Source organism: Paramormyrops kingsleyae, chromosome 20 (assembly GCF_048594095.1).
Source record: "Paramormyrops kingsleyae isolate MSU_618 chromosome 20, PKINGS_0.4, whole genome shotgun sequence".
Classification (NCBI taxonomy): Eukaryota; Metazoa; Chordata; class Actinopteri; order Osteoglossiformes; family Mormyridae; genus Paramormyrops; species Paramormyrops kingsleyae.
The window spans coordinates 13926504-13953446 of NC_132816.1; the positions used below are offsets into that span (position 1 = coordinate 13926504).

General features: G+C 48.5%; 1 protein-coding gene across 5 annotated transcripts in view; it reads left to right on the forward strand.

Moving 5' to 3' along the window:
• Positions 1-26604, forward strand: part of plce1 (phospholipase C, epsilon 1) — a 73004-nt gene extending 46400 nt beyond the window's left edge. For 2 of the 5 annotated variants that reach the window (XM_072703867.1, XM_072703870.1), the window contains 30 exons: positions 4908-5053; positions 5324-5582; positions 5667-5875; positions 7689-7730; positions 8016-8697; positions 9013-9168; positions 9273-9387; positions 9473-9611; positions 9912-10034; positions 10120-10256; positions 10580-10818; positions 11056-11117; positions 11251-11416; positions 11686-11793; positions 11956-12072; positions 12250-12408; positions 12651-12780; positions 14479-14603; positions 14730-14847; positions 15192-15323; positions 16053-16349; positions 17063-17226; positions 17673-17934; positions 18309-18424; positions 18731-18859; positions 20218-20412; positions 20759-20920; positions 21813-22031; positions 22503-22703; positions 23509-26604. In XM_072703867.1, coding sequence (XP_072559968.1) covers positions 4908-5053; positions 5324-5582; positions 5667-5875; positions 7689-7730; positions 8016-8697; positions 9013-9168; positions 9273-9387; positions 9473-9611; positions 9912-10034; positions 10120-10256; positions 10580-10818; positions 11056-11117; positions 11251-11416; positions 11686-11793; positions 11956-12072; positions 12250-12408; positions 12651-12780; positions 14479-14603; positions 14730-14847; positions 15192-15323; positions 16053-16349; positions 17063-17226; positions 17673-17934; positions 18309-18424; positions 18731-18859; positions 20218-20412; positions 20759-20920; positions 21813-22031; positions 22503-22670 — 5076 coding nt within the window. In that variant the 3' untranslated portion in view covers positions 22671-22703; positions 23509-26604. Of the gene's footprint in view, positions 1-4907; positions 5054-5323; positions 5583-5666; positions 5876-7688; positions 7731-8012; positions 8698-9012; positions 9169-9272; positions 9388-9472; positions 9612-9911; positions 10035-10119; positions 10257-10579; positions 10819-11055; positions 11118-11250; positions 11417-11685; positions 11794-11955; positions 12073-12249; positions 12409-12650; positions 12781-14478; positions 14604-14729; positions 14848-15191; positions 15324-16052; positions 16350-17062; positions 17227-17672; positions 17935-18308; positions 18425-18730; positions 18860-20217; positions 20413-20758; positions 20921-21812; positions 22032-22502; positions 22704-23508 lie in introns of all 5 variants that reach the window. The other 3 variants (XM_072703868.1, XM_072703869.1, XM_023842331.2) reach the window with 3 other exon arrangements.
• The last annotated feature ends 339 nt before the right edge of the window (positions 26605-26943 follow it).

Sequence of the window (26943 nt, forward strand, 5' to 3'; positions counted from 1 at the left end):
AGAGCTTTACTGGTGTGGGACGTTGGGAGTCTTCATGGCGGGTTGGCACTGGGACTGGTCACACCACACCAACGAAGCTGGTGGTGAGATTCCGCCCCCTGGTCTATATGTTCTCCACATAGTGTCTGAATGTGTGTGTGTGCCCTGTGGTGGACTGGCATCCCGTCCTGGGTGTCTTCTGCCTTATGCCCTGTGCTGCTTGTAAGCCTCTGGATGGATGGATGGATGATTTGACTAAATTTCCTCTCCAGCAGTTTTGCTACTTATTTTGCCAAATGTGCTAGCATACGTCTGATGTCACCTTTCGATTTCTTTGACATGGGTCACATTATTTTCTGCTTATTACCTGGTGCTTGTTTGAGAAGCCAAAGATTTCTCTGGCCTCACATAGCTAACTTGACTCGCGTTACTCCTTTTGGCAGGCAGGACCATAGCGCTGTAGCCTGAGCGCTTTATTTGAAATGTTATTACTATATTATTCTTGTATTATTGATGCACGGAGGTTAATATCTCTCCAAAGGGCAATACGGCTGCCTTTGCCCACAGACAGTTTTTGGTTTTTGTCTGTGTCTTTATGTTGGTGCTCACCGCTAAGCAATAAGTGCTGTTATAGAGCCATATGTCCTGTTAGGGCCCCGACTGTCACAGTAAGTGCCAGGGATAAGATGGAAAACCGAGAAGTGCCCAGGATTGTCTTCCTGTCCCATTGTGTTCCACTTTTATCTTGTATAGTATGTTCTATGTGAAGTATATTGTCTGGTCAGTGTGTAAATGTATGCATGTGGTAGTGTATTGCTTAGTAAATGTGTAAGTGTAGCACCATGGGGTCAGGGAGATGATATTTCATCCCAAATGTATACAGTAACGTGCCGCATAACGACGTTTCGGTCAACAACGGATGATGTCCCATAAGATTTTAATGGAGCTGAAAAATTCCTATCACCTAGCAACATCGTAGATATCGTTACATTGTAGCACAATGCGTTACTCGCGTATTTGTGGTGATGCTGGTGTAAACAAACTACTGCTTTGCCAGTCGGCAAAAAGTAGAGCACAAACAATTAGTATACAATACTTGATAATGATACATAACAAATGATAAACTACTATGTTACTGATTGATGTATTTACTATACTGTAGATTTTATCAGTATTTAGGCCGGACCCTATTGCCTCGGTTTGTGTAAGTACTCATAAGACAATGACATCACCTAAAAACATATTTCTCAGAATGTATCCCGTCGTCAAGCGACTCATTACTGTACATGTACATTGATGGGCTGACAGTAAAGGTCTCTTGAATCTTGACAAAAACCTTCATCATTCAGAAGCCCAGACCGTGAGGTTCGAGGGCCGTGAACTGATTCTGAAGTCATGTTTAGCTTTCCGGCGCTGTCCAGTAAGACGGCTCTGTGTGGATATAAATATATTTTGTTATTTTCATGAGCAGCCTGGTGGTTGTTGAGACAGGAAGCCAGTTAGTCATCGGATTCATCTCATACTCGTGTTGAGAGGACAGCCAGGGACATTGATGGATATGACCGCTCAGCTTCTGTTTTATTTCTGACTTCTGAACAGGTTTGTCTGATGACAAGAGCTACCGGCCTTGGGAGAAAAAGCACTGTTCAGCCATGAGGAACTGACCTGAGAATGTGCCGTTCAGTGAGGGGTTTTTTTTTGTTTGTTTGTTTTTTTTCTTTTTTAGAGTTTCCCACACATTGTCCTGCAGCGCAACACTCAAAGGTTTGCTCTTTACAGGGGTCAGTCTGTGCAGCGAGCTGCTCTGTTGTACATTTGCTAAGTGCTTTGGGGCTGTATTCCCACAGCCCAAAGCACCCCACCAGCATCCCATATGGGCGATTTTAGGCTTTCAAGGTTTTCCACCAGCCTCTCAGTCACTATCGCACATCACTTCCTGTTTCTGAGCTTAGAACGCTTGTCATACTATACATTCCAGAACCGGTTTGACCCACGTTTAAGTTGTCGGATTTAAGTTGCCAGCTTACTGGCACGACCCTGTTTCCCGGGACCGTAAATAATGCAGATTAATGTGAGAGCAGAATGGCCATTAATAGGCCACAATAATAAACTGGTAGGATGTGGGGCTTCCGATCACGTCCCGGGCTCTTTCCCTTTTGTAGAATATGTCTTTGCTGTTCTGGATGCCTGCTTTGATGCTTTTGCTGTCCTGGGACTGAGGACAGAAGCCTCAGATCCTGCTAGAGGATTTTCTCACCAAATTGGATTACAGCAGACTCACTGATGTAATGCCAACAAAGCTAAGGTCTACGTTGCTTAATCAAGGTGTCATGTTGCAGATGCAGGTCCAGCTCCATGCATCTCCAGCTCCTATTTTTACCGTGGGCTCTCAAGGGGGTCATAGTGCTCCCCCAGGCCGGGATTTCACAGCACACGTTGTTAGCTGAACAAGAAGCTTGGGGTTCCTGAAAGTATTACTTAATCATTATTCTTTAAAAATTAGTATTTCATATTCTTGAAATGCTGGTCCGTAATCTGATTTCACACAGCGGCGGACAAACGCATTCCTGAAAGTTGAGATTTAAGTAAAGCCTTGTTTGAGTAATTTGTATTTCAATTTTTTCTGCTTTCATGGAGACCATCATTAAAATGCATTTCTTGGTTGTTGTTTTTTTTTGTATCTCTCTGGGGATTTTTGATTGTTCTTCACAGCAGTGTAATATGATATCTGGGAAATGTTTCTTTTTTGTTTTTTCTTTTTTTCCCTGGCCTGACATTTCCAGAAAAGGCCAGATACAGTAGATGTGCACTCATCATTCAGGACTTACGGTCAGAACCTTGTCAGTGTTTATGTAATAGAATTGAGTAGCGTTTGAGACTCTACACAACAGTGGAAAACCAAGTGTTTCCACTTTGTCCTGCTATCTTCCTGGATAAAATGCTTGAAAAAAATGATTTTGTGTACAGTACTTTCATATTAATCTATGACCATTGAATATTGTTTTGGATTGCCTTGAAAAATACACAATATTTAGTTGTCTTTACTGTTATATTTGGAGAATAGAAATGTGTACATTTCTCTGCACATACAGTACCAGTCGAAAGTCTGGACAGATCTTCGGAAAAAGATTTGTTTTCCGACTAAATAATGACCCTAAGCGAACCTTGAGGTTATATAGCAAGTATTCTCTTGTCACCAAGGAACGAGATGGAATTCTGTGATGCAGTAAATGACCTGGTCCCCACAATCCCCGGCCTAAACCCTATAGAGTTGGCTTGGGATGAGTTGGATCGAAGAGTAAGAGCAGGTATCCAGCTTGTGCCCAGAACTTGTGGAAATTCCTTCAGGCCTGTTGTAGAAGCATTCCAGGTGGCTACATCTGGAAGATGGTTGATAGAATGCCAAGAGTCTGCAACGCTGTCATCGAAGCAAAAGGGGGCTTAAAGAGTCTAAAGTTTGATCAGATCTTGAGATGTTGAACATTTCTCTCGGTCGTGGCAGTATTTGATATGCATTGCTTCATTGCTACGAGGAATTTTACTACAAGGCGAATAACATGGCTAAAATTGATACAAATGCATTAAAAGCAAACGATTCCCGATTTTTGACTGTCACTACGTATTGTTTTCAGCCTGTAAGTTGGACCGGCCAGTTAATATAAGGAAATTAAAAGGTCACACAGGTCAGGTAGCTGTGTCCGAATTTAACATAAACTTAAAGAGAAAAACATGCTATCATCTGGGAAGAAGCCCACTGATTGTAGTAGCTACACAGTTAGTTAAGGCTACGATTAGAGACCTTAATAAAAAGGTAAAAACAAACCTCTGAATATCTACCAAAACCACTGCCAATAACCGCAGCTTTGGATAACTGGCATCCAGTGAGGCTTGTGCCTAACAGAGTTGTAGAAATGAAGTATATATTGGCAGAGAACCCAATAGTGAGCCCCCCCACACTGGTGTCTTGAAGTTTATATTCTATCCCAGAATCCTTATTTGTGTTCACCCACATGTTTGTTACATATAAGTTGATGCAGGGGCGGAACCACAGGGCCACTGGCCCCAGCTGAAAGCTGATTGGCCCCGGAGAGCCTCCTCCCACGTCACTCAACTATTCTAAACAAATCATTAGCTAATAATAAGGTTGCCCCTTCTGTAGGAATTATAGCCGCTCTTATGCCCCCCACTTTAAAAATTGTGGAATCGCCCCTGTGTCTATGGAAAGGCTCCACTTTGCTCAGTTTCTGTATATATTTGTCAGGATTTAACATCTGTAAGTCTGCTAATGACTGACAATAGCAGGACTTTACCTTGAGAGAGACACCAGCAACAAGAATCACTCTCTGTCTCAAGTCTGACTTCGTGGTATATCTACCCAGTGGCATTTTTAGCGTAGCTTCCATCACTGGTAACTGGGTTTCTCCAGCACCAACTCGGTCCCGTAACCATAGCTGTTTTGAAGGCCTAAATTGTCACATGAGAAATCGGAGAATGCTGAACTCCCAACCTCTATTTCCCAAAAGGAGCTGAAACAATTGGGCTATTTTGGTTTGGTCTTAATTCGGTTGAGAAAAGTGTTTACTTCATATAATTGTGAAACGCACCCTATGGCAGTGACCACACAACACGTTATGAGTTTTTCCGCTGGCTTTCTCATAGAATCGCAGAATTCAGGCCGTTCCTTTTTTTTTTTTTTTTTTTTTTTTTTTTTAATCGCTTAAAAAAAAATTCCGACCGTGAACCTGAGGTCTGTTCTCAGTTTTTGTTTGGATGGCCAAACTCAGTAGGAACTGTATTTCTCATAAACAAATGAAAGAAGACAATACTTAATGCTTTCGCTTAAATGAGAAAAGTTGTTTACGTGTGCAGTGTTTCACCCTTTAAGAAATGCAACGTTCATCTACTGTCCCCGGTTTTCCGTACTTCAGGTTAGCTCGTGGGTGACCTGGCTCATCCTGACTGCCGGCTCCATGGAAGAGAAGAGGGAGGTTTTCTCCTACCTGGTGCACGTGGCCAAGTGCTGCTGGAACATCGGCAACTACAACGCGGTGATGGAGTTCTTGGCTGGGCTCAGGTGAGGTATGGGTCAACTGTAGGGTTGCCATGAGGTGTTTGGGGAAGGCTTGTGTTACAGTGGCACTCTTTTTAGTGGTCTTAGTCGGACTGGGAACAGTAACATCTTGAGAGCATTCTTGGCTGGTCTCAGTTGAACTACAGTCATTTTGGGTTTTGGGGGGAGTCCTGGAAAGTTGCATAGAAGGTTGATAGTGAACCTCCAACTGAGTTGAAAAAACTCACAGTTCGGCCTTCTGCTCACACTCCTAACTTTTTGTCGTGGCCACAGGTCTCGTAAGGTCTTAAAGATGTGGCAGTTCATGGACCAGTCGGACATCGAAACCATGCGCAGCCTGAAAGACGCCATGGCTCAGCACGAGTCCTCGTCCGAGTACAAGAAGGTGGTGAACCGGGCCCTAAATATCCCCGGCTGCAAGGTGGTGCCCTTCTGCGGGGTCTTCCTGAAGGAGCTCAGTGATGCCCTCAACGGGACGGCGAGCCTCATCAGCCTGCGGCCTCACTCCGACTCCCAGGACGACTCCATCGAGGTAGGCCGTAGCATCCTACTCCTGATCGCTATGGCAACTTAAGTGTGGGCCCCTCCTGACCAGAGATTCTCGGAATCCCTTCAGTTCGTCACGGGATACGGCGGCCAGGATCGCTTCCTGCGTCGCGTCGGGAAGGACGGCCTGCAGAGCCCCGACAAGGAGTCGACCGTCAGCAACATCCTGCAGACCATCCGCAGCTGTAACCGGAGCCTGGAGTCGGAGGAGCCGGAGGAGAACATGCGCGATCGGCTCCCCGGCCTGAGGCACTCCCTCCGAGAGAGGGGCAGGAACCAGTAAGTGCCCAACACATGTAACCCTGCCCCTGGTCATTTACCCCCCTTCAGGAAAACCGTTCATATTAACACATATAGACCAACTGAGTTACCATATTATCATTACATGCTAGATGACAGCCATTTTTCATAATGAATATAATCTAATACATAAACCTGTAGTTCATGAGGCAACCTCAAAAAGCCTTTATATACTCGAAAAGTACAGTTTGGATCTATTATGAGGTTAAGCTGTTTAATAACCAAAAGCATCTTGGCGCAAGTTCAGTGGAGTTTAAATGTAGGGAGAATCAAATGAAGACAGGTTTTACCGTTAAACAGGTTGGTAAACCACGCCTTCTTGTGTCTGTAATGTAAGCCAGGTGTTCTCATATCTGAGAAGCTTGAGGAGTTTAAGGAGTGTGGTGCAGGTAATAGCTTCGACCTGGATTAGTAGGCATTGTCATCAGGCTGGTAGATATTCCACACATGAGTCTGAGAAAGAAACAGTAGTTTACCAAGGAGAAATCAGCTTGGTGTTAGAGATTCTGGCACACGACGGTGATGACTGGACTGGATACTGGGATGGTGCATGACTTTGCAGGCTAAACCTCTGTGCCTGTGATCAGAAGGTTGCTGGTTCGAGCCTGGCCTCGGCAGAACAGTCACATGTCTGCGGGCCCTTGACTGAAGCCCCTGATCCCTGGGTGCCGCGCGGTGGCTGAGCCTTAGCTGTGACTCGCAAGCCTGCTCTCGCCTGTCTGTGTCTTTTGGAGAGCAAGATGGCGTAAAACAAAAGAGAATTTCCCCATGGGGATTAATAAAGTATCACTATAATTTACATATGCATAGCTAATGGCTGGAGTTTTATAGGCTTTGGCCAGAATTAGATTGTAATTTTGCGTAATACGATGGAAATTATTATAAGAGCCGTCCAATTTGGTCCAAATTGGTCAATTCCTGGGGGGCAATTAGCATGAATCTGGTCTATAATGATATTATTTAATGGTGTCCAAATGTACAGACATGAATTCTGTATTTTCTTTTGCCAGTTTCTTAGCCCGTGTAACATTTTTGTTTCGCCACCACTTGACAAAGCTCAAAAACGCATCGTGAAATAGTTTTAGAAAAATTGTGTCTTTGGTGCTGAGTAAGCAAAGAATTTGGAGCACTGAAGCCTTTTGATCATGACGTTGAACTGCTGCTCTTTTGTTTGCTTGTTTTTTTTTTCTTAATGTGATTAGTTTAATTCGTTTAACTCCACTTCGGAACGAGATGTCGCAGGTGCACTAGTTTTCTGCTGTTTCCTGGCGCCCGCCTCTTAGTATCCTAGCAACGGCTCGCATTCGCCAAAGTGATTTTTTTCCCCCTTTCTGTTTGAAATTCACTCCTAAAACATTACCTAATTTGGCTTATTACAGAAAATTGACTTATGAAAAGGAAAACAGGATGAAGGGCATATTAGATTTCATGAATCGGCAAACACATTTCATGATCAGTACCGCGCAGCCGTGCATTTCTTCTAAATTGCTTTTTGTGCGACAGTGATGTTTTCACTCAGTTAAGCGAGGCTGACAGTGGAGGGGGGAATTCTGGGAGCCAGTCGGCTTTCAGCTGGGGTCAGTGCCCCTGTAGAGGCCCCCCCTAGCTGTGCTCTGTCAAGCCTCCCTCTCTTCTTTAAGTTATGCCTTGAGTTTGCTCGCTTCCGGCGAAGTCAGCGCAGTGGACGAGTCATCCCCAAAGTACGCTGCCTTTCCGCCGGCCTGCCGAGCCCAACCCACCGCTGCCTGCCTCTGACCTTTGACCTCTCCTCTCTCCCGCTTCTCCATCCTAGTTCACTGCCTGTCAGGGACACGTCCGAGTCAAACCGTGTCTTGTAAGTTTGCCTTCCTGGCTTTTTCCTTTTTCCCTCGTCGCTTCTGTTCGTGACGTTTGCACGCTGCCTTTTTATGCCTGTTTGAAATTTCGCGGGAGTTCGAGTTCAGCCCCTAGTAGATTACCTGCAGTTTCTGGGGTAGTTTCTGATTGTTGGGGTAGTTTACGGCCGGACCAAAGACGTCCCTCTGGACAGCCAGGGAGAACGCTGGTGCCAGTACCGCTTGCTAGACACGGGAAAGAACCTGGGAGATGTTTCCTGATCCGTGATCTTCTTGACCAGCAGGTTTGTTTTGGGAGACCTCTCCGACTCTGAGGGTGATCTGTCGGAGCAGGGGAAGGAAGGGGACTTCCAGGGTGTCGAGGAGACGCCCAAAGCTTTCGGCCACGGTACGGAGCTCATCCCCTGGTACGTGCTCTCCATCCAGGCCGACGTCCACCAGTTCCTCTTGCAGGGGGCCACGGTCATCCACTACGACCAGGAGTCCCACCTGACCGCCCGCTGTTTCCTGAGGCTCCAGCCGGACAATTGCTCCCTGACCTGGACCAAGTTACAGGGTAGCTGTCCTTCCAACGGAAAAGCAAAGAACGTGACAGTAGGGGGCGGTGTTGAGCCCGGCCACAGCAAAGCCCAGTACAGCGGACATGTGGTGCTGAATGGGCTGGCAGATGGACTTCTGGACCTTTCTGTCGTGAAGGCGGTGTTCATGGGCCACGCGGGGGTGGACATCCACGGCGTGTGCATGCAGAACAAGCTGTGCAACATGAACCTGGCCGAGAATGCGGTCACCTTGCTCTACGGGCTCCACACCACCGACAACAAGCTGCTGCACTTCGTCGCCCCCGGTTACACAGTGCGCATGCTGTACGAGGGGCTGCGCGAGCTGGCCAGCGCCGCACGCAAGATCAGGAGATTTCCTGACCAGAGGCTGCAGTGGCTGCGGAGGCAGTACATCAACCTGTACCAGGTACGCTGTCAGTGGCATTATTCACTATGAACAGCAGGGGGCATTTGTCCTGTTGGGACAATTTCAAAATTTACAGATAGCATCCTGGGCTAGCTAATCATGGGGCTGTTATCTGAGAGATGATGGATGGATGGATGGATGGACAGATGGATTATAAGATAGATAGACAGAAAGCTAGTTAGCTTGCTGTTAAGTGACCTGTTATGACAGCTGTATCATTGTTGTATAACGTCTGACCCCCCTCCCCCCTCATGAGCCCTGCTTTAGTGTGTATCAAAATCAGGTGTAATGGGCCCCTTGTGATTGGTCCTCCAGGAGGACGGCAGATACGACGGCCCCACTTTGGCCCAGGCTATCGAGCTGTTCGGAGGCCGGCGCTGGCCCGTGGACCTCAGTACCGGCACCATCCCCGGCAAGGGCAGCCCCATGGCTACCAGCGGCACCAAGAAGAAGAAGAAGGTCCTCATAAGGGTGAGGATCTGCAGCTCCTCAAGTCGAACCGCACCTTTCTCTTGCATCTCACGTGCGCGTGGCCTCGTCTGACGCCTGCACTCTCTCGCGCCGGCACCTCCCAGGGCGACAGCGGGGACGCCACGGACGACGAGACCATCTCACGCAAGACGAGGGTCAAGGAGACATTGGGCCGGACCGGATCTGACCCATCGGACTGTGTGGATCAGGACGACCCAGGTGGGTCTCCCTGCCATTCCTGCACTCCTCTGTATCACCGAGGCACCATGGCCGCCGGTCTAACACCATTGGCTTTTCCCCGCAGAGGATGGCTCTGCCTTTGGCTTCCCGGGCCCCTTCTCCCTGGCACCTGGTAAAGCCCCTCCCCTCAGTGGCTCCTCCACTCTCCCTGCCCGGCCTCACACCTCCCCCGTCCTGTCCTCCAATGCCAAGGGCCAGGTGGGGTAAGTCGCCGATCCGGAGATTCCTGCCTATGCTTGATCAGGCGTGTATTGTGGGTGTTTCAAGATGGCAGGTAGCTACACGTCCCAGATGGCTGAATTCTACCCAACGTCTTAAAAATCCTCCCTTGCCCATCTTGAACCGTTAGTGACCTAGAAACCAAAAACAAAATGAATCTTTAAATGTGTCACTGGACGTCACGTTTGGTCGATTCTGAGGCTCACGCTGGAAACTCCCTCGTTTTCTCTCTCGCTGACCTGACCGGCGACCCGTGGACGATGTTTCACGCCACGTCGTTGCAGAAGCAGGACCAGCCAGAGCTGGCACGGCCGGGGGCGGGCACCCCTGAAGGGCTTTCAGAGCCTCACGCTCTCCGACAGCGTGATGACCTTCACCGAGTTTGTGGAGCTCTTCAAGTCCTTCAGGTAATAATGTCCATGCACGTGCCAGAAGGTTCTGGATTGAGGTCACCTGTGTGTAGGGGGAGACTCATCATCGCTCTTTCTGCAGCATTAGAAGCAGGAAGGATCTGAAGGATCTGTTCGACACCTACGCCGTGCCCTGCAGTCGCTCCACACCGGGCCAGACCCCACTTTTCACCAACCTGAGGATAGACGATAAAATCACTGGCATGCAACCTGACCTCGGTGCGTCGTCGTTGTTTTTTTCCAACCCTTGTCAATAATATTTAGATGGACCTCATTGAGGATGATAGATACCTACTGTACTCATTTGTGCAATACCAGAAAGTTCTTCACATGACATTATTTCTTGGAGACAATGTTGGGGTTCTTGAGGTTGGGGGTTGTAGAAAGTGATGTTTTAGAGTGCTTCCCCTTTAAGGAGATCTTCATTGGTGGATTGTGTTTTTGTTGACGTACCTCCTACCGTGTTCTCGTTAGACCACTGCTCTTTTGACGTATTTTCCTTCACAGACCTTGTGATGTTCTGCTCGCTTTTTTGAAAGCAGACCTCCTGACGCGCAACGGCTCCGACCTGGGCCTCTTCATCCACACCCGGCAGCAGATGTCAGACAACCAGAAGCAGATCTCTGATGCCATTGCGGCAGCCAGCATCGTCAACAATGGCACCGGAGTGGAGAGCGCCTCATTGGGTGTGCTGGGACTGACCATCCTGCAGCTCAACGACTTCCTGGTCAACTGCCAGAGGGAGCACCTGACCTACGACGAGATCCTGAGCATCATCCAGGTGGGGAGGAGCACACGGCGCCCTCAGGAGGCCAAGAAAAACAAGAGAGAAAAACCTGAGTTGTCAGAAATACACATCCATGCTCTGATCTTCATTTACAGTGTGAATTGAAGAACACATCTGAAAATAAAAATGCATTCGGATTCTGTTTGTTTCTCAATCACCAAATGTTGCTTGAAAACCTTGGTCAGATGAATGCCGTGTCACATTTTAATGTCTTTTTCTTTTCATTTTTAGAAGTTTGAGCCCTCTGTAAGCATGCGCCAGATGGGCTGGATGTCTTTTGAGGGTTTTGCCAGGTAAGTTCATATTGGCTCATGCCTTTTATCGTGAATGTTTCCATTTAACTTTCAGATAAAGGAAACCTTTCCTTAATTGTGTACAATCACTGCACTTTAAATTCAGTCACTATGTATTGATTCTGGGCTTTAGGTTTCTGATGGACAAGGACAACTTTGCCTCTACGATTGAGGAGTCCCAGGTGACAATGGAAGATCTTCAATACCCTCTGTCTTACTATTACATCGAATCGTCACACAACACGTATCTCACCGGCCACCAGCTCAAAGGAGAATCCTCTGTGGAGCTCTATAGTCAGGTGAGATAGACTCTTCAGTCCCGACTCTGCTATCGGTCATCTTCTGTGGTCTGGCAGCTTTGGGGAACACCTTTTGGTCCCTGGAATCCTTCGCTCCTCAAACACACAGTGACTTTCAGAAGGTCACTATGCCTGGCTCGCATTTCTAGGTATTTTGGAGGTCCACTTGCATCCGCATCAGGAAAGCACTGATGAGGATCTCTGCAGTTACTCGTCGGAAGATATTGATGAACCTCCTTCCCCCGCCTGCAAACCCCTCCTTCCCCCAGGTGCTGCTGCAGGGCTGCCGGAGCGTGGAGCTGGACTGCTGGGACGGTGATGATGGGAAGCCTGTCATATACCACGGCCACACGCTCACTACCAAGATCCCCTTCAAGGTTGGGGCTCAAGACCCATGACCCTCTTCTCTCTCATGTCATAAGGGAAACAAGAATATAATACAAGATTAAGGAGTGCTGCCTTTTATTTTTAGTATTTTTTGTATTTAGCATTTATTTTTAGATTTCACTGCAACTTCAGTTCCTTTTTTATGCTCCCAGGATGTGGTGGAGGCAGTGAATCGTACAGCTTTCATTAAATCAGACATGCCTGTCATCATCTCCATTGAGAACCACTGCTCCTTACCCCAGCAACGCAAAATGGCAGAGATCTTTAAGGTACCTCCGTCTAGTCAAAGTCCTTGGTGTTTTCTAGAGGAACATGGTGAACTCCTTGTCCTTTCCTGGAATTTTAATCTCTGTAGATGTTGTGTCTCCCTATGTACTCGTGCAGACTTCCGGGATGGTTTTCCGAAGTGTCATCTTCTGGATTTTTGTTTTCATTGTTCCCCACAGAACGTGTTCGGGGACAAGCTGGTGACGAAGTTCCTCTTCGACAGCGACTTCTCCGATGACCCCCTGCTCCCTTCGCCCGTGCAGCTCAGGGGCAAGATCCTGCTGAAGAACAAGAAGCTGAAAGCCCACCAGGCCCCCGTGGACATCCTCAAGCAGAAGGTGAGCCACCCCGCTGGGGACGATGGCACTGGGGGTGTGGCCATTCCGGTTTTGGACTCGGTGCTTTCGGGAGTGACCTGCTGTTGTAGCCGTGGGCAAAATACAGAAAATCCACCTCTGTTAATACCTGCAATTTAATATTATAAGCAGGAAATTTTCGTAAAATGGGAATAATAATAGATGGAGGAATGTAGGCTGGTCTTTGACTGTTACCCCCCCCCCCCCGCCCCACCCCTTCGCAGGCCCACCAGCTGGCTCACATGCAGGCCCAAGCCAGTAACGGTACGCCAGCCCCCAGCCCCCCCGCCACCAACGAGGAAGAGGAGGAGGAGGAAGACGAGTACGACTATGACTACGAGTCCCTGTCCGATGGTAGGAATAGCAGCGTTTCTGTATTCAGGGTAGTTTCTGTGGCACACACCTGTAGCATACACACCGACACAGGGCAGGAACCCAGCCTGCAGCCCCATGCAGCACATGCTATCCACGCTGCAAACGCACACAGTCCTACAGATTGTCATTCTGGTGTCGCACAGCAGTGTCTCAGACGGCAGTGCTATTACGCCCTTTCAGCCTCACTGTTTGGCCTCGTCCTCTGAGTACTCATTAGTCATTTCCTCCCTGAAATCTGAAGACCCGTCTCTGTATGTCCTCTTTCTCCCTCTTGCTGCCTAACCGCCACTCTCTAGCCGACGTCCTAACTGCTTCCACCACTTCTTACAGCCTAGAAGGTAACGTCCCCCCCCCCCCTTCCACGCCGAGCACCGGCCGTGGTCTCTTGGCTTGTGGTTTGAACGCAAATACCGTGTGACCGGTCTGTTCCTGTTGCTCCAGTGTGTGTGTGTGTGTGTGTGTGTGTGTGTGTGTGTGTGTGTGCTGCATGGCCATGGTCCCGTGCCCCTCAGGCAGGTATAAGAACAACCCGATCTCACGAATTTTCGTGCAGCCATCACGACTTAAAATCTATTTAAACGTGCTGTGATCACGTTTTCGGCTTTTTTACGTGCTGGGGTAACGTTTCCTCTCCCTATGTGTTTTAATGGGCAGTGCCTAACACCGCCACTATGAGCGCTAACTGGTGACTAAGGGACGGGAAAGTCATGCATGCCCAGAATCATATTGTGTTTTTTGTGATATGATAACGCTTTCCATAACGTGTGACGCGACCTTGCAAAACAGCGCTTGGATTTTACTTCTGTTAATAATTCCTTTTGAATAATGTAAACGTTACCCCAGCACGTAAAAAAAGCCGAAAACGTGATGGCTGCACGAAAATTCGTGAGATCGGGTTGATAAGAAAGACCTGCGCTCGTTTGTTTTTAGAGACGCCGTGTGATTAGGGGAGACCAGCCACTGTAAACAAACAGAGAGAGTGTTTACGGTGCGTTCTGCAGGCGCGGCAAGATCCCCGAATTCACTGCAGCGTTCCGTGTTAATGTCTGCCTCAGAGAGCCCCTCTCTAAATATACACTGTAAACACACACACGCCCCCCAGCACCATGATGTCGTCCCTCATAACAGAGGCCCCATCTGCTTTCTCAGGCCCCCGGGTTCCCTTTCAGAGACTGGGAGTAAACTGTCCCCCCGCTCCCCAGGGACCCGGTGTGGCCTGTTTAGTTGTAGTCCCGTCGGACATCAAAAACGTGAACCATGCAGACACCACAACACAGCTCAAAAATATCCCTGCCGATCGGGGCGTGTTTTTGAGTGGTGGGACTGCTTTGCACGCTCTCTGCACGCTCTCTGCATGCTCTCTGCATGCTTACTTTACGTTTCCTCAGTTGGTGTTGTGTGCTGGTGTGCAGGAAGGTTGTGACCATACGTGCCCAGATGTTTTAGTTTTGCTTACGCAAAATTACCTGAAATTACCCCTAAAACTCCAGATGTTTCGATGACCAAACCTGCCGATGAAACAAGCTGTAACGCAGCCAATGAGAGTGCTCCTCATTTCACGGTGATACTGAGATGGGAGGGTGGAACTGGTGGAAGGATGAGATCAGAGATTTAAGAGAAGAGTTGGCGGTCTTACAGAAACCCTTGACAGACATTGCATGTCTGCGTTAACCACAGACAACATCCTGGATGACCGACCAGAGGGAAGGTCACCCGTGGAGAAGTTTCAGTATGAATCCAACGACGAGATGCCAAAGAGGACAGCCCGGAAATCGGACAGCCCAGCTGCAAGCAGAGGGAAGGTGAGACAGACTGTTCCCACGGGCCGGCCTCCTGATTCGAGCTCCATCTCCAGACAGTGAGCTCTCCCGGGATGCAGACTGAAGCTGCCCTCAGCATTGCCATATCTGCTCACATTTCTCACGCAGGTGTTCGACCTGGAGCTCGAAGAGGAGTTCAACCTGCCTCAGAACAAGAAGGAGAGCCGGCAGATTGCACAGGAGCTCTCCGACCTGGTCATCTACTGCCAGGCCATCAAGTTCCCAGGTCAGTATCCCCCGGTCGCTTCAATAGCCCTGCCTTGCCGATTGATTCTTTATTAACGTTTCAGGCTTTTGTACGATCATGTGCCAGATGTACGGCAATGGCGTGCTCGTGTGTGGTAGCCCGCGCGCGACTTTGAACTGTAAAAAGAAACAAAAATCCAACAGTGGAATTTCCAGGGGGGGGGGAAGAAAAAGCATCACGTTCAAATGTCAGATGCCCAACCGAATTCCCAAGGAATATGGGCCGGAGTGGAAAATACGGCCGCAGGCCTGGCCCCCGCGCTCACGTCCCTTGTCTGTGTGTGGGTGCGTGTGTGTGTGTCTCTGCCTGTGTGTGGGAAACAGGCCTTTCCACCCTCACCCCATCGGGCTCTGGCAGGGGAAAAGACAGAAAGAGCAGGAAGTCGATCTTCGGCAACAACCCTGGCAAGACCAACCCGGGGGACCCCATGACCCCGCCCCGCGCCCAGGGGAAAGGTACAGTTCCCTGCCCGGGGCCCCGCTGAGCCGTGCATGCGTGTGGGGGCCACAGAACACCCACAGAGAGCGCATGGGAAAAAGCCCCCAGTGGTCCTGGCCTCTTCTCTGGGTTACAGTCGAGCTTTTGTGAACGGAGACTTCGTTTGATGGGTTACCCGTTTCTGTGGTTAAATACCAAACAGTGCACTTTGGGCGTCGCTCCCTGTGATCCTCCGCTCGCGGTTCCATAGCAAGTATGCCACCTACTGTCTGTTTATAACAGTTACACAACGCTTTTATACAAAGCATCGTACATTGTGTTGTTTTTTGGAGAAAGCTAGGTCAGACGGTCCATGGAGCAATTGAGGATTAAGGGCCTCGCTCAGGGGCCCAACAGTAAAATCACTTTGACACTGGGATTTGAACCCGCGCCCTTCTGATCACAGGCTCAGTGTCCTACCCTTGTGAGCTGCACACCACCCCCTGTCTAACAGATCCAGGCTTGATTGTCTCACCCTGACAATGGTAACGGTGTCTAAGTGAAATTTCCTCCCAGGCACTTCGTTTAGTCAGTTAAAAAGGAGCAGCTGGGAAGTTGATTTCAGGAGCGGCCGGTTTTCCAAAAAGTCCCTGACATTGCGCTGCCGGCGTTCTCGTTGTCGTCTCTGCGTGTCCCGGCCCGCTCGCACGTGTGACCCCCTGCCCTCCTCTCCGTGTTGCTGACGGTGGCCGGCACTCCCTCTCCAGCAGGCCCCCTGGAGGGCGTCCGCGCCAATGCCGACGAGCAGGCCGCCCCGGCGCCGAGCGCCAGCCCGTCACTGAGCGCCATCATCCGTACGCCCAAGTGCTACCACATCTCGTCGGTGAACGAGAACGCGGCCAAGCGCTTGTGCCGGCGCTACTCGCGGAAGCTGATGGAGCACACCAGCTGCCAACTGCTGCGCACCTACCCCGCCGCCACCCGCATCGACTCCGCCAACCCCAACCCGCTTGTCTTCTGGCTACACGGCATCCAGCTGGTGGCGCTCAACTACCAGACGGACGGTAAGGATGGGGCCCAATGAGGGCCGATATTAGGGAACCGCCCCTCTGCACCGGCAGAAGCTGGAGAGCGGGTGTGGGGTGATGAGTGTTGCCTAGCAACATGGGGGAGGTGGAGCCAACATGAGGGGGTACGAGTGGGCGTGGCTAACAAGGATTCTACTGTAACTCCTATTAACAACAATTCCATGAGAGGATCTGAGTATCAAGATAAACCTCTAAGTACTGATATATAATATTTACTGGTTAGGCTTACAGGGAAATAACCATTCAGCTATTGTTACTAGTAGTAGTAATAGCAGTAGTGCTGTGAACAAGTACACACTGACAAGTAGAAATATAGATGTGAAACTTTGCAAGATCCTTAATATGAATTTCTCCGATAAACTATCCAGCCTATCCGAGATCAGCGATTAACGATCATCAAACATGTAAAAGTTGCTTATAGTGAAAGGATTCACAGCTTCAGGGCACATGTTATGAGTTGTCAGGCTTCACCGGAAGCTGCCTTAACATCGAGCTTCAATTTCCATTGGTCACTCCTCAGGAGCAGTGGACAAAGGAGATACTGTACTGACTTGTTTGCAATATTATTCTCTAGCACTTTTGAGATCGAGAATATGTTTCTCAACTTTTAACGTTGTTCCATGTAAAACGGGTAAATCACCGCAAATGTTCTTGGTCTCTGATGTGCCTCCCCCCGGTTTGCCCCACAGACTTGCCCATGCAGCTGAACGCCGCCATGTTTGAGGCCAACGGAGGCTGTGGCTATGTCCTGAAGCCCCCTGTGCTGTGGGACCGGAGCTGCCCCCTGTACCAGCGCTTCAGCCCCCTGGAGAGGGACATGGAGAGCATGAGTCCCACCCTCTTCTCCCTCACTGTGAGCAAGTCCCCCACACACTCTACACCCAACACTTTACATTCCACACCCCAGCCTCATCCCCTACAATCCCCATTCTACACTCTAAACGCTACACTGTAAATCTACACTCAATAATCTACACTCTATTCTCCAGAATCTACACTCCAAAATCTACACTCCACACTGTACGACATGTATACATTTGTGCCAGGTGTTAATAAGGATAGATCTCATCAGCCTGTAATATCAGCCAGGGGTAGGAAGGGGGGGGGGGGTTGCGCGGAGGAGGGGAGCCGTATATTCAGTGTTCACATGGAGCCGTGTTGTAAACATAATGACCCAGTGGCAGAAGCTCTGTGGGTCACGCACATGGAGTGTGGCCAATGTGGTAAACACAGATCGCTTTGACGCCATGCAGGCTTTTGGCTTTCCTCCATCCAGCGCTTCCTGTCTTTACCTGGCAGGTCATTTCGGGGCAGAATGTGTGTCCAGGCAACACGGCAGGCAGCCCCTGCGTGGAGGTAGATGTGCTGGGGATGACAGCGGACAGCAGCCACTTCCGTACCAAGCCCATCCACCGTAACACCCACAACCCCATGTGGAGCGAGCAGTTCCTCTTCCAGGTGTACTTTGAGGACATGGCCTTCCTGCGCATTGCTGTGGTGGAGAACAACACCTCCCAGGTCACCGGCCAGAGGATCCTCCCCCTCCGGGCCCTCAAAGCAGGTGGGAGTCAGGTGTTTAGAATAGTCTTGGCTGCGCAGGATTCATTTTGGTTTAGCTGGTGTCTTTTGATGTGTGTGTGTGTGGGGGGGGGGGACATTTTTTAACTCCCCACAAGGAAAAATTCAGTTTTATAAAAGTCTGTGACTGCTATGAAAAACTAAAAATTCCAGAAGTCTAGAATTTTGTTTGGTTAAGTTATCTTTAAGGTTAGGGCTGGGTAGGGGTTAAGGCTGTCATTGTTGGGAATAGGGTTTGCCCATAGAAATGAATGGACAGTCCCCACAAAGATATGACTACGGGTCTGTGTGTGTGTGTGTGTGTGTGTGTGTGTGTGTGTGTGTGTGTGTGTTAACACGGCGCTGCCGTCCCCTCAGGATACAGACACGTGCAGCTGAGGAATCAGCACAACGGACCCCTGGAGGTGTCCAGCTTGTTCATATTCAGCCGGAGGGTGGAGGAGACCCCCCCCGGGGGACAGCCTGCGTCTGTGGTAAGGCGGGGACACGGGGGGGACACGGGGGGGACACGGTGAGCCGTGCGAGGTTCACAGTGGGAGTGACACCGGCACGCTAACGGCACCGTCACCGACTCCTCAGAGCCAGCTGGAGAAACGCTCTCCCACCATCCGTCAGGCAGCCTGCGGAACATTCGCTTTCCGGTGTTTAGTTTAACTTTTGCTTCCAGTTTATTTTAGCTGAAATTCAGCCGCCAACCCTCAGAGCCGCGCGGGAGATTTTCGTGTCGGGACGCGTCGCCGCGACGGCCCCACCCTGAGCGTTCCCCGTTTCGCCCGCAGCTGTTCAGCACGGAAGAGCGCCGTGCCGCCATCCAGCACAAGGTGACGGTGCACGGGGCCCCGGGGCCCGAACCCTTTGCCGTGGTCAACGTCAACGAGAGGACCAGCGTCAGACAGCTGCTCGACACTGTGAGTCTCGCCTTGGTCACATTCACACACAAACACCTACATAAAAACACACACACATGTAATCATATCTTTTGGAGACCGCTTATTAATTTCTATGGGAAAAATGCTAATGCTAACTATGACAACCTTAACCCCTACCCAGCCCTAACCATAACCATAAGTAAACAAACAAAATACAAGACTTTTTGCATTTTTAGTTTATTCACTGCAGTTGCGGATTTTTATAAAATAGAGTTTTCTCATATGGGGACCAGGAAACTGGTAGAAAAAACGGGTATTCATCACGTTGTACGGACATATTATACCTGGACCACACACACACACACACACACACACACACACACAGGTCCCCAAAAGACAACAAGGTCTCTACTAAACAACTTTTTTAATTTGATATCTACACTCACTTGGGAGTGTAGTAGATACACCTGCTTCTGAACTCAATCAGCTTGTTGCTACAAGAAGAATTATGTGGCTGTTATGCAGCACACAGGCAGGACCTGCAGGCTTTGCTCCTGAGCGGCCGAGCATCAGTGCGGTTATGATCTCTGACCGAAGCGATTTTGAATGCGGCGCGACTGCTGGTGCTGTGATGGATGTTGGCGTTAAAATCTCAGAAGCAGCCGTCCTCCTGGGATTTCCATCCCCTAGAACAGAGTTTACAGAGAATGGTGTGATGAACAAAGAACATCCAGTGGAGTGGCATTTCTTTGGCTGAAAACACCTTATTAATGAAGGAGCTGGGAGGAGAATGGGCAGACCCGTTAATGCTGACAGGAAGACCACACATGCGTAAGCAACAGCTCAGTATAAGTGGTACGCTCAAAGGTTTCTCTGAATCCATATCTTGTCTGCAACAACAAAATATTTGACACTGGTTTGGGCAGATAGTAACAGCACTAATCAGTGCTATCAGCAGCAACCCCCCCATGACCACCATCAGTACAGTGGGACAGCATCGATTGCCACAGATGTGTTCCTGTACTACAGACGATATTTGACCATGCTTTAGTAGTTGTCATCTTTACTCCTTGGAATTTTGCACTTGATCTCTCATGATCTGCGATATGCAGGCATCTTGACTACTTTATAAGTGGTTCTGCCCTGTCCTGGCTAGATGTACCCAATCAAGTGGTTATGCCTACCTGATGATCTGTATTGCTTGTTGCGGACCTTCTGCAGGTGGTTTATCTTATGAAAATGGATCTGCTTCTTATAAATGCTCTTGTTTGAGTGTCTGGTAGGCTTTTAAGCAGTAATATACTTATGAGGTGAAATTAGATTGACACCACATGGCCGGGGATGATTACGAGGGACGGTTCGCTAATAGGTGCTGCCCTGCCCCCCCACCCTGTCAGATATTATCACCGTCAGAGGCTGCGGACTATTTCCTGTGTGAGGAAAAGATACCTCTGTCAAAGGAACGCAGCGATGCCAAGAAGCAGCCTCAACAGCGCCCCCTAGCGCCCGAAGAGGAGATCCTCAGAGTTCTAAGCAGCTGGGTCCCAGAGGAGGGCTGCGTGGGTCGTATCTGCCTGAAAACCAAAGAGGGGGTACATTCTCAGCCCTCTGTCTAACAGTGTTAGTTTATCTTCAACAAGTGGCTTTTGAATTTCAAGCACCAAGAAACCACATATGTATAGTTTGAGGTTTTTATAAGTTTGTTTTGATCCTTATTGGCTACTTATTGAGTTGACAGTATACTGAAAGGCACTGTTTACTTTTTACAGCTTCATTTGACATTTAAGGAGTGCCACCTAGTGGCCCAGCTGTGTAACAGCCACTGTTGGGTAAATTAGCCACTCTCTGTTAATAAGTCTTGTTTCGTGACATTCTGGCGTCGCTCGGTTTTTGCCGGGAGTCCAGTACAGCTGTTAATGGCAGCTTCTACCTGCACAGCACCTGAACAACAGGAACTCTGCGCCGGAACGCCTGGAGGAGGTGAGTGTCCCGCCAGAGGAGGACACCTTCCTGGTCCAGGTGCACGACGTGTCGCCCGAACAGCCTCACACTGTCATCAAGGCCCCACGCCACAGCACTGCCCAGGACGTCATTCAGCAGGTGACCAGGACATTTTTGCTGCCCTCTCTGATGTCTGTCCATTTCTGTGTAAGGGCCTGGCCTGTATTTAATGTGGCCAAACTCATCATTCTCTGTGGGACTCCCTTCAGTTATACACAGCGCCCTCTATGGGAGGCCCTTCGGTTATACGCAGCGCCCTCTATGGGAGGCCCTTCGGTTATATACAGCGCCCTCTATGGGAGGCCCTTCGGTTATACACAGCGCCCTCTATGGGAGGCCCTTCGGTTATATACAGCGCCCTCTATGGGAGGCCCTTCGGTTATACACAGCGCCCTCTATGGGAGGCCCTTCGGTTATACACAGCGCCCTCTATGGGAGGCCCTTCGGTTATACACAGCGCCCTCTATGGGAGGCCCTTCGGTTATACACAGCGCCCTCTATGGGAGGCCCTTCGGTTATACACAGCGCCCTCTATGGGAGGCCCTTCGGTTATACACAGCGCCCTCTATGGGAGGCCCTTCGGTTATACACAACGCCCTCTATGGGAGGCCCTTCGGTTATACACAGCGCCCTCTATGGGAGGCCCTTCGGTTATACGCAGCGCCCTCTATGGGAGGCCCTTCGGTTATACGCAGCGCCCTCTATGGGAGGCCCTTCGGTTATACGCAGCGCCCTCTATGGGAGGCCCTTCGGTTATACGCAGCGCCCTCTATGGGAGGCCCTTCGGTTATACGCAGCGCCCTCTATGGGAGGCCCTTCGGTTATACGCAGCGCCCTCTATGGGAGGCCCTTCGGTTATACGCAGCGCCCTCTATGGGAGGCCCTTCGGTTATACGCAGCGCCCTCTATGGGAGGCCCTTCGGTTATACGCAGCGCCCTCTATGGGAGGCCCTTCGGTTATATACAGTGACGTCTCCCATGTCCTCCGTAGGCACTGAGTAAGGCCAAGTACTCCTGTAGCATCCTGAACAACCCCAACCCCTGTGACTACGTGCTGATGGAGGAGGTGTCCAAGGACCCCGCTAGCAGAAAGGGGTCGGCCGGCAAGCCCATCCAGCGGGTCCTCCTGGACCAGGAATGTGTCTACCAGGCACAGAGCAGGTGGAAGGGAGCTGGGAGGTTCGTGCTGAAGCTGAAGGAGCAGGTGCAGGTGAGGTGGGGTTTGGCGGCCTTCCCCTCCCCCCCCCCCCAGTCACTGACGCACATTCCAGCACCACAGGAAGGATCCACAGGGGGGATCAGTTTTATGAAAACTTGACTCGTACCTACAGCACTGTGCCAAAGTCTTAGGCAGCCAAAAGAAATTATTTAAGCTATTTATCTGGGTAGTAAATGCACATTTGCTCAGAACACAAAAAAAAAAAACCCAATTTAATGTTTTAATGTTTTTAATGTTAAAATGTATGCAAATTAAGAGTGACTACTAAAAGTTTCTTCTGTTCTCCAAAAAGTTACTGATATCTAATAAGAAAAAATGACATGAAAGACATAGCAACACATCGGGCATCATGGAAATCTGCTTGACCATATGGGTGTCTGATCGCGTGTCCACTGTCTCACCACTGTGGGGTCCAAATCCACAACCTTCCGGTCCTCCCAATCATTCGGTCCCTCTTCGCAGGCATGCCGCGAGGACAGGAAGAAGGGCATCTCCCTGACCAGTGAGCTGAAGAAGCTGACCGGTCGCAGCCGTACTGTGGCAGTGGGTGTGAGCCCCGCCCCTGAGGGCGCCCACAGTAAGGACGAGAAGGTGGCATGCGGGGGTCACCCCGGTGACACATCTGAGTAATCGGCGCTGGCATGTGCATGCAGGCCGTGTGAGGTACGGTCTGCGCTCTCTAACGCCCCCTAACTCCTGACCCTGTGGTAACCTATTGTCTGTTGAGGTTTAACAGCGGCCATCATTGCGGGTTGAGTTGGCTTTGCCTGGCCAACTGCTCGCTCAGAGTACGCGGATGACCCTGCCGGTAATATTCGGCAAGCGCGTGCCTTTCCAAAGTTCATAATGCTTATTTTCCAGAGTGGTTCAAATGCCACTGGTCCGCTGCTGTAGTCTGATGAATAGCACCCAGAAAACAGCCTTTCTAATACCGCTGGGCTCCTATTGACCGTCATTAATGCTGTGTTTGTGCCTGGTTTTGCTAGCTGTTCTAGTTTCCATGTTACATAATTCATTAACTCTGACTCTGGGGCGTCTAGATTTGGATATGGATGGTAGGGATAGTTCAGGTCTGATTTGGTCCCTGATTTGGTTCTTATTCATCTTCATTAAAATCAGACCCCCCTAGTAAAGGCTGACCCCACCCCCCTTTCATAAATCACTAGTGATGCCCGTGTTCTGCCCGAGTGTGAGACTTGTTTCTGTGTGTAAAGGACAGAGAATTGCTTTGTACAGCCCTCAGGGTAACGCTAATGTCTTTTTTTGGCACATTTGGTTTAGTCACTGTTTATTCACCGTATTTACCTTAAAGGATGTGCATCCGCTTGTGGAATAAAAAAGGTAGATAAAACTAATACTGTATTTCAAGGGAAGCTGAAGTGCATGATTATGGGGGTGTACATAGGCAACAGGTGTGTAAAGTGTGTTGAGTCCTCGCTGATTAAACTCATTTGCTTGCTGTCTGCAGGAAGACTCTCTGAAGGGCTGAAGGCCTGTGTGGCAGGGAGCAGGTCAGGGGTAGAAAGACTTCTGGGAAGACAGCCCAGCCAATGCATGCTCTCCCCAGCAAGCCACGCCCCCTCCACCTGGCCCTTCCCACTGCTGTGGAACTGGAAACTGCCCATATGAACGCTGCTCCTGGGGAAATGCAAAAGTCAGAGCGAGACCCATCAAAGGTGTCGGACGACGCCAGCCTGCACCCGATTTCTGCCCTGGGGCGTCTTTATTGGGGTTCAACTAACACCCGTGTCCCCAGACAGCCATGTTATTGGGGCGGATAAACCCGGTCATCAGCGCCGGATCATGTGGGGAAGGAGATCGGGTACCTGGGAGCCCTTCAAACCCAGAGTAGCACCAGCGGTTGCAGAGAGCATAACCCGGGGTAGCCACAACTCCTGCCTCCTCATCCGACTGGGATGACCAGAAGGTGGCTGGTTTGAATCTCATTCTGTGCCTGTGACCACAGTACTGTAGCAGATCCGTGCTTTCGGCTTTCCTTTCTTGCATTGACGCTACTTTGCACTTGTTCATTTGGATTCCTTAAAATTGCCTATTACTATACCAAAGGAACATTTATTAATTTGCTAATTACACGTTTATGGTATATTGTTTTCCCTTGGGGTAAAAGTTTACAGCTGAAATGGTTGTAAACAATGTATTAGAGAGGTTTCTCTTCTGTGACCTCATGGTACTTTAAACATTTAACTTTAAATGCAGCTATTTAATTCTTAGCTATTGCTATTAATTTTTTAAAGATTTTTTTTTTTTTAACTGTACATGTTCCCCACAGACACTGGGAGAACTCTGTAGGGGTCATAGTAGTATATTTGGTTTTACAAAGCATTTGTTGCCTGAAATTCTTTTTACATGAAATCATGTAAATGTAACATTCTCTATTAATTTTCTAGAGCACATTTGAGTTGTTTTAGTGGATTGGGCTTTCTTAAAAAGGAAGCCGGGTGAATTAATTTTAAAGTGAATCTCCCACCGTTGACGGGATGGTTCGACATTTCATGTAATTTTGTTGTTTTTTTTTAGCTGTGCAATGTGGAGAATCGACGTTTCCTATCATTCTTTTTTGTATGCCTGATTTCACAGAACCTTTGAGATTTTGTGACATTCACTGTCTACAGTTGTACTTCTCAGTGTAATATTCCTGTATGTTACTGTGGGTCATAGTCCAGAAATAGGCAAATGTGTACGACTGACTCTTCTAGTCCAGCAGATGCCGCTGTCCTGCACTTTCATTTTCCCTTATTATTTTATTATTTTTTTTAAGTGATAACCTTCAGTATGCACAAGTTGTTCTGATGTCAATCTTGGCACATGTTTGTTTTGATGTATCTGATGGTGCTTTTCTTGGATTGGGGAACATTTGGAACCACTGTAACATTAATTAGGTGGATGTTGTACCAAGATGACGTTTGTGGCAGTTACATACAAGTATCAAGGTCAACATGGTGTTTTCCTTTTTTTTTTTCCTGTAACATGAGTCCATTGTGACTTTTAGTACCTTTTGTGAACATTTGCTGTTTTTGTCTCTGCGGTACAGATTTCTGGCGGAGTACATTTTTTTCCAGCCTTATTTTGTAAATAGTTTGTGATTTAATGATCCAAAAACATCTTGACCTCAGATGTTTAGCTGTTTTTAATTAGCTTTAAGCTGAAACTCATAGAATACCCCCCCCCCCCAATGTTGTACATTTTAATTTATTTTACAATTTAGCCCTGGGGGTTGTACTTTTATATAAAATGTATACATGACGCTTTTTGAAGGTGTATCTTAAGAGCTATTTTAAAATGAGTGTATTTATTTTGAAGAGGAAGCCTCTTAAATTGTGTTGGTTATCCACTAACATTTATATACATTTACTAGATCTGTTTTTGTCAGAGATGATCTTGGACCATGGTGATATTTTTGGTAAATGTTCCACGTCACCATTTTATGTTTTTCTTCCCAGTTCTCGACTTCCTTTGCTTATTTTGTAAGCCGTCATTATTAACGGTTTGGTTTTGCTGCCTTTCTATAAAGGACATGCCACGCATTTCAAATACATAATAATGTATATTCAATATTTATTTAGCTGTGTACAGTATTAAAATACTTTATAAGTAGCCCAATAGCATACCCCAGTGAGCTGCTGGCTTTTAAACGACAGATTAATGTACAGTATTAACATTATGCGGTGTACAGATCATGTAACTAATATGAGACTACTTTCGGTTGACTTGAAACAGTTGGAACACCTTGTATGTTGTTATGGAAATAAATGATTGTTTTACTCAATGATTGCATTAAATACCTAGAATGCCCAGCACGTCACATGACCAGGAAGTGGAGCGTGTAATTATGGTCACAAAGTGGCCGTAGTTTTCCAACCCAGAGTTGAGATAAATACTTTATATTAGACCCACGCTTCTAGAAGCGCTAAAATCGGCACCTTGACCCCAGTGTGCTGTACCGATATCACAGTCGTAGACCACACTCAGCACTAAGAGTGATCCAGTTTTACCGATATTCGACTACACACAGACCACAAATCCAGGATAGTCTGCTCATGAATGAAGAGGAGGTATGGAGCTCCGTGGGTTAGCATTCTGTGATCGGAAGGTCGGCAGTTCAAATCCCAGAATCAGCAGAGTGATCACGCCCATGGGCCCTTCAGCAAGCGCCTTAATCCCCAATATTCCATAGACCGGTGCCGTGTTCCCACCATCACAGAGCCAGTGCCAGTGCTGGGCTGGTTCTCACTTGGTGTCTTTTGAGAATCTGGCTGCATTTCCACCAGTTTAAAAAAATAACAGAACGGAAATGTTACATAGGTGGAAGCAGAAGTAAAGTAAATGTTCATATGTATTTAGTTTTTTCGATTTATTCTGGTCTGTTTCGGAGTGTTTTTCTAAGCTGCTGAACCGAAAAAAAGTTTTCAGAGTATGACTCGTGCTCTGCCTCTATTGCCTGTATCCGCTTTTGTCTCCTTAAAGGCCGTTTCTCTCCAATCTGTATGTAACTTTATTCTTTCTCACTCACTGTTTTTTGCACAATAAAAGAGTCTGATCTGAACCTTGCTGTCCGCCTCTTGATCCATTTGCCACTCAAGCGCCACAATATTTTATTCGACCTGCGACATGGTTATAATTTATTAAATCTGACGAGCAACACAATATTTCGTTTTTCACAGAATGGAATAAAAGTGATGTAACGTTATTCTGCTAATAAGCTGGCAAAACGTTTCACTGCCAGTACCAGTGATATCAGACAAAACTATATTGGTTATGGATTGAATTTTCTGGGTGTCCGGAAGGGGAGGATGTGACACCCTGTCCCGCTTTCGCTGACATTACGGTGCTAAATTCTGAGACCAGCTTTTCTATGGTGCCATGCTGGAGCACTTTTTTTCTG